Here is a 14693-nt window from a genome sequence, read left to right as displayed (position 1 = left end):
CTAAGCATCCTCTTTAACATATTACCTCCTCTGACACTTCTACTACTACCTCTATGCTCGTAGGACTCACCTGGCCTCCTCCTGAACTCTTTCACCTCCCTAGACTGAGTCATGACATGCTGCATTGTTCCTCTTCTGTCTCCTCATTATCTCTTGTCAAATCTACCTCAGCTCTTGCTGACTCTTGCCTTTGAAGCCTCTCCTCAGACCTTCCCTTCCTCTTATCTCTTACCCTATCCAGCTCACGCCTAAAGTAATCACGCACATCTGGAGGCACTCTATCACAATGTATAATATTCGATCCGCGCCCTGCCAAATGTTCTTTCAACCTTGTGGCACCACCACCTTTCTTTTCCTTATTGCAGTAATTGCACCTAAACCCCGGGGCTAAATTATCCCTGTGTTGACATACCACATCTCTATCCACCATCGATTACTGCAAAACAACATATATCATCCTATTAGCACTACATAAATTCCAACAGCGAGTAAACATTGAGCTAAGATAAGTTTACTAGGTGCTAACCAATGCTATCATACACTAACCAACCCTAACAACCTAAAAACGAACCCTAACCGACACTAACTAGTTTGTATATGTTGCTAATCAAGCATAAATGTCTCAAGAAATAATTAACTTCATCAAAATTAACTACCCTTGCCACTAGCCCACTACAACGTATTAACTGAGCCGACAACCTTCTAAGCACGCATATCAACCAAGTCGAGCAAAAAATTGCTAGAGATTTAACAGTTACCGATCGAATCAAGCGAAAAATCGCTCGGCGTCAGCGCTGCCTCTGCTGTTGATAACCGCTCCTTATCGCTCGGTAACCGCTTCTTCTCGATCGAGATTTGCATGGCGGCGCGGTGGATCTGGACGGGCAGGCGAGGAGGGTGGAGGTTTTGCTGTGGAATGAAGCAGGGGACCTTAGCGTGGAGGAGGAGACCTCCTGCACCCTTATCCCATTGAGGTGGGCTGAAACAGGTCGTTTGCACTGTGCATTCAGCCCGTTTCGGCCTTTTCTCATTTTTCGGTCTTTTTTCGAACTCTTAATGTTTGAGCACATATTTCGTGATGCAAACGGCATTTTTTTAAAAAAAAAAATTTACAGATAGTCTTAGAATTGCCTCTAGTTTTTATGGGATTTTTTTATTTTTTTCAAATCCGATTTGAATTTTTTGAATTAAAATTCGGTAACCGTTCACATTATGAAACCGGAGCGGAGATGTAAGGTTGGCTATCGCGATTTCGAGCGGTAACCATCAAATTTGTGAACCCTGGAGTATACATGTTTTACAATAGACAAACAAGATCCAATGGAATACAAAAATAAAAATTGAACATCAGTTTGGAACCTTCTCTTATGTAGGTGACTAAGGATTTGTTAGGTTGGACTGAGGCTTTTCCAAAAGTTGATGTTGAAAAGATATTTTTTATTGTTTTTTTGATGCGGGTGAAATGTATAATAATGTTATACCCCTCAGAACATCGTATCTTGGAATCTTAAAAAACTCATCTAGACCAGCTTCTGACTTATAGTAATAATGATAGCTTTTATTTCTAGATGACCGAGAACGATAACTAGAGGGGGTGAATAGGTGGCTCAACAATTTCTTTTAAAATGGCTGATCTTCTCCTATTTTATCACCCAACGCACCTCAAAAATGGATCAAAACAAAGCACAACGCAAAACGCAAAAACAAAACGGAAACAGATGAACCCGAAAATTCCGAGTTGGATCCGGAAGTTTCGGCATATCGGAAGTTCCGGATTGAGACCAGAAGAAGAGCATCGGGATGGAAATTTGAAATAATCCAAAAGTTCTGGTAAGGATCCGGAAGTTCTAGGTTGAGCAGTTTCAGAGGAAAAACTGCAGCACGAGAACCCAAAATCTAAACTCGAAATCCAATCAAACATGATCCAAATCCAACGAAATTTTAGCCATAGATTAGCATGTCCATGGTGAATCTTTGCACAAAAGATATTTTCAAAGATATCAAGATTTCACCCTTGATTTCGTGGATTTAGCCAAGAACATAAAAGGGAATCAAGAACACTCGGTGAACGAGTCCTCTAAGTTAGTGATCTAGAGACAAGGGAATTCAAGACACACTTGTATATATTTATATATGAATTTTATGTCTCTAGCAATAAGAAGAAAGACTTCACAAGGTGAAAAAAATTCAGCTTTCAACCAGAAACGAAAATCGCAACAAAACACTGAAAACATGCAACAAAGCAAGGGAGCCAAGAGAAGAAAACTAGAAAGAGATGAACACAATAAAAAAAAAGGAATATAAATTTCATTATTTATAGAGGTCAACCCTATTTTTGACGAATTATAAAGATTTTTCTCATAAAAAGTGCTCACCTATTACAAAGGCTAAATTCTTCTCTCTCATCTCCTTTAAAACCCTAGCATACAAACTCAAGTGGCTGGCTCCATACCTCTTCACACACCTCTAGCCCTCTATTTATAGGCCTAGGAAGGTGTCTTAGTTCTTAAGTTTCCTTGTTCCCAAAATATCCCTCACTTGTAGTACACTCCTACCTACCATCGGGTCATTTTGGTCTAGATTTTTCTTCATCCATTCAACGGTCGTGGTGCCTTTACGACTTAGCTTCGTCTCGACATAAGCTTTGCGATAATGCCACGTGCACTCCATCCTTCTATGGTTTTGAGGCTAAATCACGAAACTACCTTGCACGTTTCCCAAAACGTGACTCACCGCTACTTACTTACACCTTAAGCAAGCAATCCGATATTGACATGTGTGCTTCGTCTTGCAATCTCGACCGTTAGCAAGTTTCTCCCGTTCCCGATCCCTCAGATCGCATCGTCACTTTCACCGGCATCCATTTTGTTTTACTTTGTCAACGCGTCGTCTTCATCCATCTTCTCATACTTTGCTTGACCACCATATGTACAGCTAAAATCACCCTTGACTCGGTCCGACCTCCTTGATCAACCGACACCAAGCACCCCGTTTGACTCCGATCATCCCACCATCGACTGTCAAGTAGTATCCATCACCTGCACAACATAAGACAAGCACAAACATATCTCCAGCTCCATCTCTAGTTAGTCTAAATCAAAATCCTCAATTCAAAGTAAATCCTAGAAAAATCATGAACAGTAGATATCTGGATTTTAACTGGAATACTCGTAAGTTTCAGTTTTTGACCGAAAGTTCCGATCATCGAAAGTTCTGGATTCAACCTGGAAGGAAGCTCTCGGTTTCGGTTTTCTCCTGATACAGGAAGTTCCGGTTTTGAACCGAAAGTTCATGTAAACTTCGTGCGAATCAAGCTCAACTCAATTTAAACTTTATCAATAGCTCATCACATGCAAAATAAGATACATATCTACTTAGTTTATTAGAAACTATTTTTAGAAACGGATTGCAGTAGCAGAAGACAGGAACTGAATCAAAGAGAGCCTAATTAACTTAATCCTCGAGCCCCAGCATAGTTTACCATGAAGAAAGCACACCAATTCCTGCGCCAAAAAAATACTCCTACCGTAGCACTGGTTTGAAGAATTATAATACTGTAATTTAATCGAATGGTAGTGAAGTATGAACAGCGTGAGATGACCGTTTCCCTGCCTCCTTCGTCTTCACATGTCCCTTTCTTTCTTTCGTCTCACGCGCTGCTCTCCACTGACCTCGACGCGGCTCCGGCTCACGCATAAATGCACGCTGGTTGCTCCATTTCGTCGTTGCCCGCCTCGGCTCAGTCAGCTCACAACAACAACCCAGCTTCACCTCTCCGTCTCCATGGCCGACCGCGTCCACCCCGTGCCACCGCCTACACGACCCGATCAACAAGCCGACGCCGCCGCGGCGCCAATGGAGACCACGCCGCTGTACCCGGCCTTCCACCGCCCTCCCGCGCCGCCGCCGGGCACCTACATCATCCAGGTGCCCAAGGACCAGGTGCTCCGCGTCCCGCCCCCCGACCGCGCCCGCCGCTACAAGAAGCTCGCCGCGCGTCCCGCGCGACGCCGCCTCCTCCGCCGCGCCTGCTGCTTCTCCTGCGCCGCCGTCATCCTCCTCGTTCTCCTCGCCGCCGCTTTCGCGGGCGCCGTCTACCTCATCTTCCGCCCCCGCGCGCCATCCTTCTCCGTCGCGTCCCTCTCCATCCGCGGCCTCGACAACCTGACCCTCTCCTCCTCGCCCACACTCTCCCCGGAGCTCGACGCCGCCGTGCGCGCGGACAACAGCGCGAACAAGAAGGTCGGCATCGACTACCGCGGCGGCGGGGAGGTCGCGGTCTCCTACTCGGGCATCCAGCTCGCGTCCGGGGAGTGGCCGGCGTTTTACCAGGCGCCAAGAAACGTCACGGTGTTCTCGACGTCGTTGAGTGGAAAAGGCGTGAGCTTCACGGACGAGCAGAGGAAGCAGCTGGCCATGGAGCAGGCGGCGGGCGCCGTGCCGCTGACGGTGGAGGCGAGGGTGCCGGTGAGGTTGAGGCTCGGCAAGGTGTTGCGGACGTGGACGGTGGACGTGAAGGCCAGCTGCGACGTGGCCGTGGACAAGCTGGCGGGGAACGCGGCAGCGGGGAACAGGGGCTGCAGGGTCAGGGTCAAGCCGCTCTGGTGGTGGTGGTGATCGCCGGCGCCGCTCGCCCGTGCATGGTTTACGCTGCCTTTAACGGCTTAGTTACATTGAACACAGAGATTAATTACTTAGCCACCTGTGAAGTAAATGAATTTTACTGCAGAATTTTTGGGATGTATTTACAGTTGATGTGAAGGCTGTCAGTTATTCAGTATATAGAAGAGATGATTTTCTCGGTGCCACTGAATGTTAACAAAATTCTCAATTTGTTACTAATAAAATCATGGTCTGTTTTATAGTACCATTTTTTTCATCTTTTATTTGTTTTAGCTTCAGATTATGGTTTTCAGTTTTTACAATCCGATACTGAAACAAACAGACAGTTTTTAAACATAGCTTTTTACAATCCGCTTGTTGGATTATAGGAATACAAGAAACTGATTTTCCTCAACTTTTTATAAATTATAAAAGTCTATTTTACTAAACTGTCTATCAAAGTTTTTTAGAATCCACAATCTAAAAACTTTTTACAATCTATTTTTTTACTATCTAGCCTTTTACAATCCATAATCTATAAGTTGATTTTCAGAATCTCCAGCTGAAATAAACAGACACTAATTGTTATTGTTGTCATAATGAAAGTGGTGGCAGTGACACACGTAGAGATGAAGCATAAGTTAAATGTTCTTGTACAAAACAAACGTAAATTAAATTTAATCAGATAATCTTGCTGTAGCATCTTATTACCGAGTCATGTTGCTTGGTTTTTCTTGTGGTTCATGAATACTGACTGACTTTCTGCAATTGCACTGACGACTAAATTACGAGGTCTTCCCCCAGATGGCATGCAGTGGTATTCTGAAGCCTAGTTTGATTTTATTGCAAAACTACACTTATACTGATTTTCATTTATTCCAAACCATGACAGATCCATGTATGTAAGTAGTATATGCTCACACAAAGCGTAGTGGCCGAACGGCTGCTTGTCCTGCATAATCGTGTGTTGTGTCGCATTATATCATCATGCACACAGTCATTTTGGAAAATGGGCACTCATTTTAGTCCGTATCTTAACTGTTAAGTCTGGACTCAGCTCGTGCGAGCGACGAACAATTCAACAAAAGCAGCGTTTCCGTGTATCTATCACCCTTACATCACCAACTGATTGAGTCTAAACCATTCTCAATTAAAAAGAAAAGATGGTTCTGCAACCGTATGGCAACTAGTCAGATTGCTAATTCTTTCAACAACAGGACCATGCAGTATAATAATGCAGCACCTGAGTGAGAATGATGCAAGAAACAGCATATATAATTCAGTGTAAGCGTAGTCACCTTTCTGTCTTCATTTTTGTCTCCCAGATGGCTCTAGCTATCGAGCTTGAGTTGCATCAGCAAGCAGAGGAGTAGGTCAAGCAAGTAACTCCAGGGATCAATAATGTGTTCATCATCTTCATATCAACACGGATGTGAGCTCCATTTGAAGCAGAGACAGAGTAACGATTTTTATTCGAATGCTCTGAATTTTATCAGGAAACCATTAGTGTGCTTGGTCTTGTTTAGAATCAGGCATCACTGGTTGTAATTTGGTAGAGAAAATTTGGAAAACAGCATTATCCAACTCAAATTGCTTTGAATTGGTATTATTATCCTACTCAACTTTTTTGGGATGGTAGTTTGCAACTCCATGAGCTTTGCAATGGTATTTTCCAAAATTTCTCAACTTGGTAATGCTCAGCAACGTTTTCTCTGTGACTAGATAAAGCTTGTCCTTGGTCAGGGGTTTCACAAAACTGTCAGGTTCTAAAACCTTGATCTTGACCCAGCCTCGTTTAAGGTTCCCTCCTTTATTGTTCTTCAGGAAATGCAATTCCGCATGCTCATGCCCACATATGACTTATTTCAGCTGGTCATCCCTCCTACCTGACATTCATCCATCTTTTCATTCTCTTCACCTACCCTATGATTCTTTTCACTTACCTCTTCAGCATGAATCTCAAAGTAAATGAACGGACTTGATAAACCATATGTGCATAAGGGCATGTGAAAATTTTGCGTTCATCCAGTCACCTCCGATTCACTTTCTACTCCACAAGAGGTCAGGAACCACATCCCTTCTATTAGTGTTGGCAATGCCTTTATCTTCTTTCCTAAGGAGAGGAACAACCAAACAAGGAGTGAAAAGATCAAAACAGGCTCATTCCTTGCTCAAACTTTTTAGTGCTCAAATATGTTTTCTACTACCAAACAATTAAACTGGGATTGGCTTTAACGATCTAGATTGATACCGTCGAAAAACCGAGCGTAGCTTGGGTGGTTTGGTGCAAGGTTGTTCGCCCAGCCCGTCTGGATTTGATCCTTATGGTCGCAACCTAGGCGTTTCATTTTCCGCGGAAGGGGTCTCCTCTACCGTATACCCCTAAAAAAAGATTGATATTGTCAGAAATGACAGGATAAATAAGCCCTAGGAGTTTGCAACAATAGCATCTTAAAGCTATCGAATCCACCAGAACTAGAAGTTGCAGCGTTGCCATTTCAAAAGGACCATCTACTACTACCAGGTAGCAACCACCGTATGTACATGACAAAAAAGAACCTGGCAATCTCATAGCTCTCATTTACCAGTATCATCACTTCTTCCTTCGTTTAGAAGTCCTTATTGGCTGCAAAGCTACTGCAGATGACGCTTCTTGAGCAACCTCCACTGCTTCAGCTTTAGTGCTTCTCAAATTCCTCCTAGGCATCGCCATTGACGGGCCTGCGTTTTCATTTTCTTCCACCAGTTCAGCTTTGACTCCCTTGCGTCTCTTCCTCGATGAACGGTTGGCTGATGGGGCTTGATCTTCCCCAGGCTCATTCACATCATCATCGCCATCAACTTCACCCTCCAGCCGGGGCCATTCAGTACGACAACCAGGACAGGCTCTTGAAGCCTGCATATGCAAATAAATTAGCAAACCATGACTTTAACATCAACATGAGTAACAGTGTGAACTAGAATTAGGCAACTACCTTTCGCTGTGAAAATTTCTTCTTCAAACAGTACTCATGAATTCTGACATTGCATCCCTCATTCGGACAACTTGATGCCTGTTGTGAAACATAAATAACAGAAAAAATATATCACAACAACGTTAGCTAGTTATACGATAAATTAAAAGCAAGAGCAAGGCAACAGAAAATCGTAGAATCATCACAGATCAGTACCTTTATACAAGCCTCATTGCAGACCATGCATGATGGAATATCGTTACCACGGAACCAGCTTCGGAGATCAAGAAATGATCTGATGCCCAGACCAATCTTGCTTGTGGAGGTGTATGACAGCCAATGATCTCGTATCAGTTCGTTAAGAGTTTTCTCTTTCTGGCTCAACGTGAAGTTCTTTATGGAAGTTGGAAGACGAGATTGACTGTCCTGTGAGCCGTCTACAATTACGACCTGGGAACAGAACACTCAATAACTCACGATAACATATTGCAATCAAGATTCAACTGTAGCAATTAGTACATATAGTGCTGCCACAATATATGAAATTATAATTGTATGCGCTACACCAAAACCACATGGCCATTTAGTACAGGTAGATATATGATAATGTGTGGTGAAAAAAAACATATAAAATAGACGAATCATGTTTCCAAAATGACTGTACAACAAACCTGGTTCTCAAGCCGGACATTGAGAGCGTCAATACTGGTTATGCTCCCATCATTTTCAGCTTCCTGAACTACTGCTTCCAACTGCCACAAGAATCATTGATGATAAAGTAACATGACATATATTAATGCAGCATACGTTATGTCAAATTGAGCTACACAAAACAAGCTATCGCATACTGTACCAGTCCCTTGTAGAATGCAATCTGTGGCACAGAATACTTTGTTCCAAGCTTTGATTCTTCATCAGCAATGTTATTGACCACTCCATAATATACTGTTCCATCATACTGGTTTATGCATGCTCGCAACTCGAACTGCAAGTATGCTAGCTCTTTGTTGATTTTGAGAAGTGTATCATTGAAAAGTTGCTGATGAGTGGCTGCAAGCCATGATATGGAATATAAGTGACTGGAAACAAAAAAAAAACTTGGCAAAATGAACTAGGGAAAGCTCGAGCCCCATAGGCTAAATATTCGCAAAAATACTCTTCAATACTTGCCCTAGATACATAATTCAACCAGCCTAGAAGGCCTCGGATGAACTGAAAACGCATAAAATTCACCGCAATTTTGGGTGAAGATCATTATTTGACACAATCAGATGATGCAAGTTTGAAGTGATTGTGCGATAGGCTCAGTCTATCATCCAACGGGCAGTCAAGCTTCCACCTCTGGAAACATAGAAACGGCAGCTACTTTTGGCTCACATGATAAAACTAAATGTCCGTCACGGGCATGGTATTCACTTTTGTAGAGCTTCCACATAGACTATAGTGAAGCCGAGCAGGTCAAGAGACGAACTAAGACTTATAAATAATCGATGACCTAGGCTCAACAAGGGAAAAGAAAAAAGGCAATGGCCATCAATCATGCTACATGCACGAGCACAAGGATATTCAAAAGGGCCGACTTCTTTTTATCAGAATTGTAAATTGACTTGTATGTAGAGTGAACATGATCATATTTGTAAAGTGCAGTTCTGAGCGATAAAATTAGGGTGTGACAGACCAATCCTTTTATTAGGAGCAGCAGCAGAACCGATCAATTAGAGATATAAATATACCACATTCCGATAATAAAAGTAGCAGCAGCACAGTAAGTTAGTTCCTGGAGGAGCATTTCGTCGAACACTTTGGGCTACGGGCTACGAGTAGAGAGAAGATGGACAGGGACTGGAACGAGAAGAAGAAAGAGCAAGCAGATGTACCAGGGCTCTTGCCGGAGATGGCAGCGAAGACGGCGTGGAAGTCGGGCTCGGAGAGGGGCCCGCGGGAGAGCAGCGCCTGTAGCAGGGTGTGGTGCCGCCAAGAGAGCGGCGCCATGCTCTTGCCGCGCTCCGGATTTGGGGAGTGGACGGCGAGCAAGCTCGGCTCGGTGTCTCAGGCTTCCCCGAGGAGACTGATTGGACGAGGATTGGAGGAGGGAGGGAGATCAATTCGGGGGATTTGGTGGTGGCGGGAAGCAGAGTAGAAAGTGGATTGAGAATGGGATAAAAGACTTTATTTTTCACCATTTGAAATTTAGGGTTGGGATGAAAAATAGGTGAGATAGATGTAGAAAACATGTGAAATTATATATTTGTCTTTTTTTTTTTTATTGGTTGTTTTATTATTCTGAAAGAGTATTTTGATCATTATAACTTATTTTTTATATTCTTATTCCATAACAAACCAAATAAAAAAATAGGAATAAAATTTATAACTTTATCTCATACCCACTCATTTTATCTATCTTATTTTCCTTTCTTTTTCTCATGCTCCATTCAAACGCCACCTCGGGGGATTCGGTGGTGGCGGGAAGCAGAGGAGAAGAGCGGGAAATGTTGGGTTGCAGATAGGCCGCTCGGGCGAGTCTGAACCGGATCACCCAAGAATAACTGTAGAAGGCCTGGGCCGGTTGGATATTTTTGCGCGCGCATGACTTCACACCACACACCAACGAAGCCATTCACGGCAACACAAGAGACAGCCACTGCAGGACCTGTTCCTCGATTTCCATGGCGGCGGCGCCCTCCGGCTCTGCTGCTTCCATGCACGCCGGGGGGATATTACTGCCCGCAGCTTCCTCGCTCCGCCCGCGACCGCCGCTGCGGCCTTCTCGGCCTCGTACGCACGTATTGCTCCACCTCGGCCGTGCCAACGCCGACATGCGCTGCCGCCGCCGGCTCCTCACAGCGCGAGGTGAGCGCCCTCACCACGACGACGACGAGGAGGAGGAGGAGGAATCGGCTGGGTTCGACGCGGCGGTGGCGCTGTTCAACCGCGGCGAGTACCACGCGTGCCACGACGTGGTGGAGGAGCTGTGGTACGGCGCCGAGGACCCCGCGCGGACGCTCCTCCACGGCATCCTCCAGTGCGCCGTCGGACTCCACCACCTCTTCAACCAGGTCTCGATTCGTTCATCGATCGATTCCCGCCTTATTCTCACTTCTTGTTGGATCCCCGCGAAAAAAAAAACACTTCTTATTGGACCGCCAAACTTGTGATCGATGAATTCTCAATGGCACCTTAACGATCGATCCATGCTTGCAGAACCACCGCGGCGCGATGATGGAGCTCGGGGAAGGCCTCTGCAAGCTCCGCAAGCTGCATCTAGACGAAGACGAAGACGACGACGGCGACGGCCCCTTCTCCCGATTCCGGGAGGAGGTCGCCGCCGTGCTGCACTTCCTCTACCGCACCCAAAAGGAGCTCGCCGCATGTACGCAGCTAGTTATCTACGCAAGCATCAATTATTTCTCTTCTTGGACGCACAGCTGAATTCCGAATCATTTCATTCAGGCACTGATGAGCTATGCTTAACCATGGACGGCTCGCCGAGCTCGTACCAGCTGCTTGGCAACTTCGCCGCCGGCCAGCAACTGTACCGGTTGGAAGCTGACGCAGATGGCGCTTCCAGGATAATCTTCTCTGCATCTGACGATCGGGTTTCACAAGCAGTTCCTCCTGCGGTGAAACTTCCGACATTGCATGCCACGGAGCAAAATCTGAGAGCGCTTCAATGTACATACGAATATATGTAGACTTGGTCCTTCGAAAAAACAAAATTTAGAGACGTAGCCTACATGTATAGCCCGTGTATGCTCAATTTGGTAATGCACTGAGAATGAGAACTGAACAGGCGCAAAAGCTTACACATGGTGGTGGAAACAAACCGAATAATAGTCCTTCTTTGCATTGGTTTGAGCCACCAAAGACCAAATTGAAGAAAATATTCCACTCATCAAACCGATTTCTTGCATTAAAAAAAGACTTCTTCCATCTGCCAATAAATTATACTCTATCCAGTCATAACTACTTATCATTTTAACTAAGCTCTAATCAAATTTTTAAAACTTTGACGGGCAATAGTTTCCAAAATATTTAGTTTGAAAATAAAAAAAATTATACGTGTAGATTTGTCTTGAAAAATATTTTCATAATATTATATTTTTACTAGATATTATAACTATATTCTAATAAAAAAATAATAGTTAAAGTTGCATGTAGAAAACTGTGAAAAGTCAAAAACGTCATGTATTTTTGACCGGATGGAGTATAAATATAAATTGGGCCCACTTGTCAACCAACGCCAGCCGCTGCCGCCATCATCCTCAATTTACCATTTTAAAGCATCATCTAGTCTAATTGAGCATCACATAGCACAAACTAGCATCGCTGGGTATCACTTAGGCATCAAATCATGCATCACATAGCATCACACTGCAATACGGGACATAATCATGGGATTTCTTAGCTTAGAGCTCAAACAGGGAAGGAGCAGAACATGGCACAAACCGAGGGAGCCAAGCCCCATGTCAGACGGCGGGGGCCGAAGTGATGGTGGATGACCCCATCGCCGTTTCACGACTCCAGTAGGCTGGCACGCAGCTGCCATCGGCGGCGGTGGTAAGACCCTAAGGCCGAACCACACCCCGAGATATAGGAGAAGAGGAGAATAGAGTGGGTATAGGGACACAAAAGGAGCTCCTCAAGAGCACCATCGTGTTTTCGAGAGCCTAGCCAGGGAGTCGAACAGTGGTGACAACTGTGAGGCCCTAAGGGCAAGCACCACCGCTGAACCGAGTTGAGGAGGAGAAGGAGGCAAAATCTGATGAAGAGGAAAGAGTCAACGACAGAGGAGCTCATCCATGGCGGTCAAGTTTTGTGGAGGCAGTAATGGTCACTGGCAGCTGAGATAAGGTTAAACCTGAGTTGATCGGTCGACCCTAAGCCCAAACAAAAATGGGCCTAAGGGACAAACCTCTTAGACCTTTAAGCGGGAATTATGGGTTAAGTGCTTAAACCTAAGTTCCGGAATCGCTAGTTCCTTGAGATAAGTATATCTTAAGTGAACACCGCTCTTACCGAATCCTTCGATTCGATTTGTTTTTAGGCTTTGGAGTAGGTCCGAAATTTCAAATCCAGTCTGATATCTAGCAATCCAACAATTGCCCTATTCCAAGCAAGTTCCGATCTTTGCTCATGTTGAGAAGCTATTTTCAAAGTGATGCTTTGAGCTTATTACATGACTACCACATACATGATCACATTACTTTAGCAAGCCATGTTAATCATGAACATGAAGAGTACTAGTGAGGGATTGCATGCCATGTATGTTCTTGAATGTCTCACTAGTATCTCCTTGCTTGTTTGGTTAAGAACCCTATGTGACAAACATCCAATGCCATAACAAGCGCATTAACCACAAACTCGATTGGGTTGGGCTTAACCAAGTATCACCTATTGATGTGTCCTCTGGGTAGCCTAATATCCTCCAAAAAAAGATCTAAAGTGGGGATAAATATCAAGATGATCGGATTGCTATAATTATGTGATAGGTGGTAGATAGAATCGTGAAGCCCTCTTTTGCCAAGGACAAGTATGGATACAAACATTTATCTATCCTGGTCTTAGTTTACACCAGTTCAGTCATGGATTCACCAACCAATAGTGTGCAAAAAGGTTTTGTTGGTTTTGACCATGTCATGCGCATCTCGATATGTGAGACATAAGTATCAAGCATGTCGGTTTGTGGGTACAATAGTGCACCTCTGATCAGAGTATTGAACACTCCCTACTTCGGGGTTATGAAGCGATGTTCATGGCAGGAAAGAGAACCACCACTGGTTCTATCATGTGATGTTCATGCTATTAGAATAAAATGATTAAATCTTGATTGTTTTACAATCATACTATTTGAAAAGTTTTGCATGAAGGTTACCCCTTGGATGACATTGAGAATATAGTGATAACACTGTGAACCCTCCTTTACTCATGTGATTGCTGGTTGCTATTATGGATCTTGTTGAGTACCTTCGTACTCATACTCATAAACTTCCTTTGTTATATAGGGTCAAGAGATAGATCTTAACATCAGCTGTCCTGGAGTCGAAAATGAGGACAATACCAAGCTAGAAATATAGAACCAGGAGGGAGAAGTCCAACAAGTGGCTCATTATATGGAGGAGTATGAAGAAGGAAAATCGTGATTACTTAAGGCTTATGACGGGAAGGTTGGGAACTTGAGCCACCATTGAGGCGTGAAACTTGCATCTTAATTAAAGCGTTTTGTACTTAATGATATTCCTTCTTGGAGAGATCATAAGTGTTTTGGTGACTTTCGTCTACAGATCGACTATATTGTTTCTGTGTATGCTACTTTGATGTGACTATCTTTGGTAATTTTCGCTTACCAAAGTGATGACCGTAGATAAATATTTTCCACCTCATAAGTGGAAAAAGTCGTGTCACCACACGTGACTAACGTGAACTACACCATCTCCTACCACCTGACACGTGAGATGTAGTGTAAGGGATGATGAATAACTTAATGGTGCTGATGACAAATGAAAACATATACTCCTTCCATCCATTTATTATAAAGCGTATTTTGGTATAAAAAGCCTTCAAAAGTAGATTTTGACCTTCTAATTTTTCTAGCAATATATTGTCAATTGCTAAAAAATGAACATCATATTAAAAACACTTTGAAATACGAATCTATTAATACAAATTTTTACACTACACACATTTATATAATTTGACTAATTATTGATCAAAACTTATAAAGTTTGATCTTTTCAAATTGATACATCTTGTAAGAGTGGACGGAGGGAGTAGATCTCTAGGTCTTGACTTTCTGTGGGCGAAGGACGGAGGTTTTCGAGGGTGGTAGTGATGCCTATTGACTCTTCTCTTCACCGCTAGATGGAACAAGGGTTCCACCATTTTACTACTTTGGCCTATGAACTCGTAGCCATCTACCATATACCGTAGCAAGTAATATTGTAGTAATATTGATGATGTTCTGTTATGTGATGAGTAGGATTGATCATCACAGCTCCACCCCTGTCATTGGTTACGAGGATTTAAGGAACAAACTATGTATTAATTCTCTTTTGAGACTAATGACTATGATTATCTAAAGGATCAATTACATAGCTTGTTTTTTGGGCCACCTTATTCTCTGCTCTCTGGTTGATTATG

The 14693-nt window shown here is 43.6% G+C and overlaps 3 protein-coding genes across 5 annotated transcripts; 2 read left to right on the top strand and 1 right to left on the bottom strand.

Moving 5' to 3' along the window:
- Positions 1 to 3720: 3720 nt before the first annotated feature.
- Positions 3721 to 4808, top strand: LOC133887556 (NDR1/HIN1-like protein 13). Its single transcript, XM_062327545.1, has one exon. The coding sequence runs from the start codon at positions 3784 to 3786 to the stop codon at positions 4615 to 4617; it is 834 nt and encodes a 277-aa protein (XP_062183529.1). The 5' UTR covers positions 3721 to 3783; the 3' UTR covers positions 4618 to 4808.
- Positions 4809 to 5775: 967 nt separating this feature from the next.
- On the bottom strand, positions 5776 to 9712 carry LOC133887495 (uncharacterized). 3 transcript variants are annotated; one of them, XR_009903583.1, is made up of 8 exons: positions 9434 to 9712; positions 8410 to 8606; positions 8228 to 8308; positions 7773 to 8006; positions 7578 to 7655; positions 7188 to 7498; positions 6854 to 6984; positions 5776 to 6715 (listed from the first exon to the last, which is right to left on the bottom strand). XR_009903583.1 is itself a non-coding variant. In XM_062327471.1 (7 exons), the coding sequence occupies exons 1-6, from the start codon at positions 9546 to 9548 to the stop codon at positions 7196 to 7198; spliced, it is 1008 nt and encodes a 335-aa protein (XP_062183455.1). In that variant the 5' UTR covers positions 9549 to 9712; the 3' UTR covers positions 6828 to 6984; positions 7188 to 7195. The 3 variants fall into 3 exon arrangements, 2 of the variants coding, with proteins under 2 accessions (XP_062183455.1, XP_062183454.1); XM_062327471.1 differs by lacking the exon at positions 5776 to 6715 and having other exon boundaries at positions 6828 to 6984; XM_062327470.1 differs by lacking the exons at positions 5776 to 6715; positions 6854 to 6984 and having other exon boundaries at positions 7079 to 7498.
- A 417-nt stretch (positions 9713 to 10129) lies between these two features.
- On the top strand, positions 10130 to 11343 carry LOC133886058 (uncharacterized). Its single transcript, XM_062325789.1, has 3 exons — positions 10130 to 10612; positions 10758 to 10926; positions 11007 to 11343. Exons 1-3 carry the CDS (start codon positions 10223 to 10225, stop codon positions 11246 to 11248), a joined length of 801 nt encoding a protein of 266 aa, XP_062181773.1. The 5' UTR covers positions 10130 to 10222; the 3' UTR covers positions 11249 to 11343.
- Positions 11344 to 14693: the final 3350 nt, after the last annotated feature.

This window comes from Phragmites australis, chromosome 12 (assembly GCF_958298935.1).
Source record: "Phragmites australis chromosome 12, lpPhrAust1.1, whole genome shotgun sequence".
Lineage (NCBI taxonomy): Eukaryota > Viridiplantae > Streptophyta > Magnoliopsida > Poales > Poaceae > Phragmites > Phragmites australis.
The sequence above is the reverse complement of the archived record's forward strand: the minus strand, read 5'-3'. Positions and strand labels throughout refer to the sequence as shown.

Coding starts and splice junctions, on each gene's coding strand:
- LOC133887495 (XM_062327471.1), bottom strand. CDS start 9,548: ATGGCGCCGCTCTCTTGGCGGCACCACACCCTGCTACAGGCGCTGCTC. Junction 7,656..7,772: donor GCAATGAGGCTTGTATAAAG/GTACTGATCTGT, acceptor GTTTCACAACAG/GCATCAAGTTGTCCGAATGA. Junction 7,499..7,577: donor AGAAATTTTCACAGCGAAAG/GTAGTTGCCTAA, acceptor TTGCATATGCAG/GCTTCAAGAGCCTGTCCTGG.
- LOC133887556 (XM_062327545.1), top strand. CDS start 3,784: ATGGCCGACCGCGTCCACCCCGTGCCACCGCCTACACGACCCGATCAA.
- LOC133886058 (XM_062325789.1), top strand. CDS start 10,223: ATGGCGGCGGCGCCCTCCGGCTCTGCTGCTTCCATGCACGCCGGGGGG. Junction 10,613..10,757: donor TCCACCACCTCTTCAACCAG/GTCTCGATTCGT, acceptor CCATGCTTGCAG/AACCACCGCGGCGCGATGAT. Junction 10,927..11,006: donor CCAAAAGGAGCTCGCCGCAT/GTACGCAGCTAG, acceptor CATTTCATTCAG/GCACTGATGAGCTATGCTTA.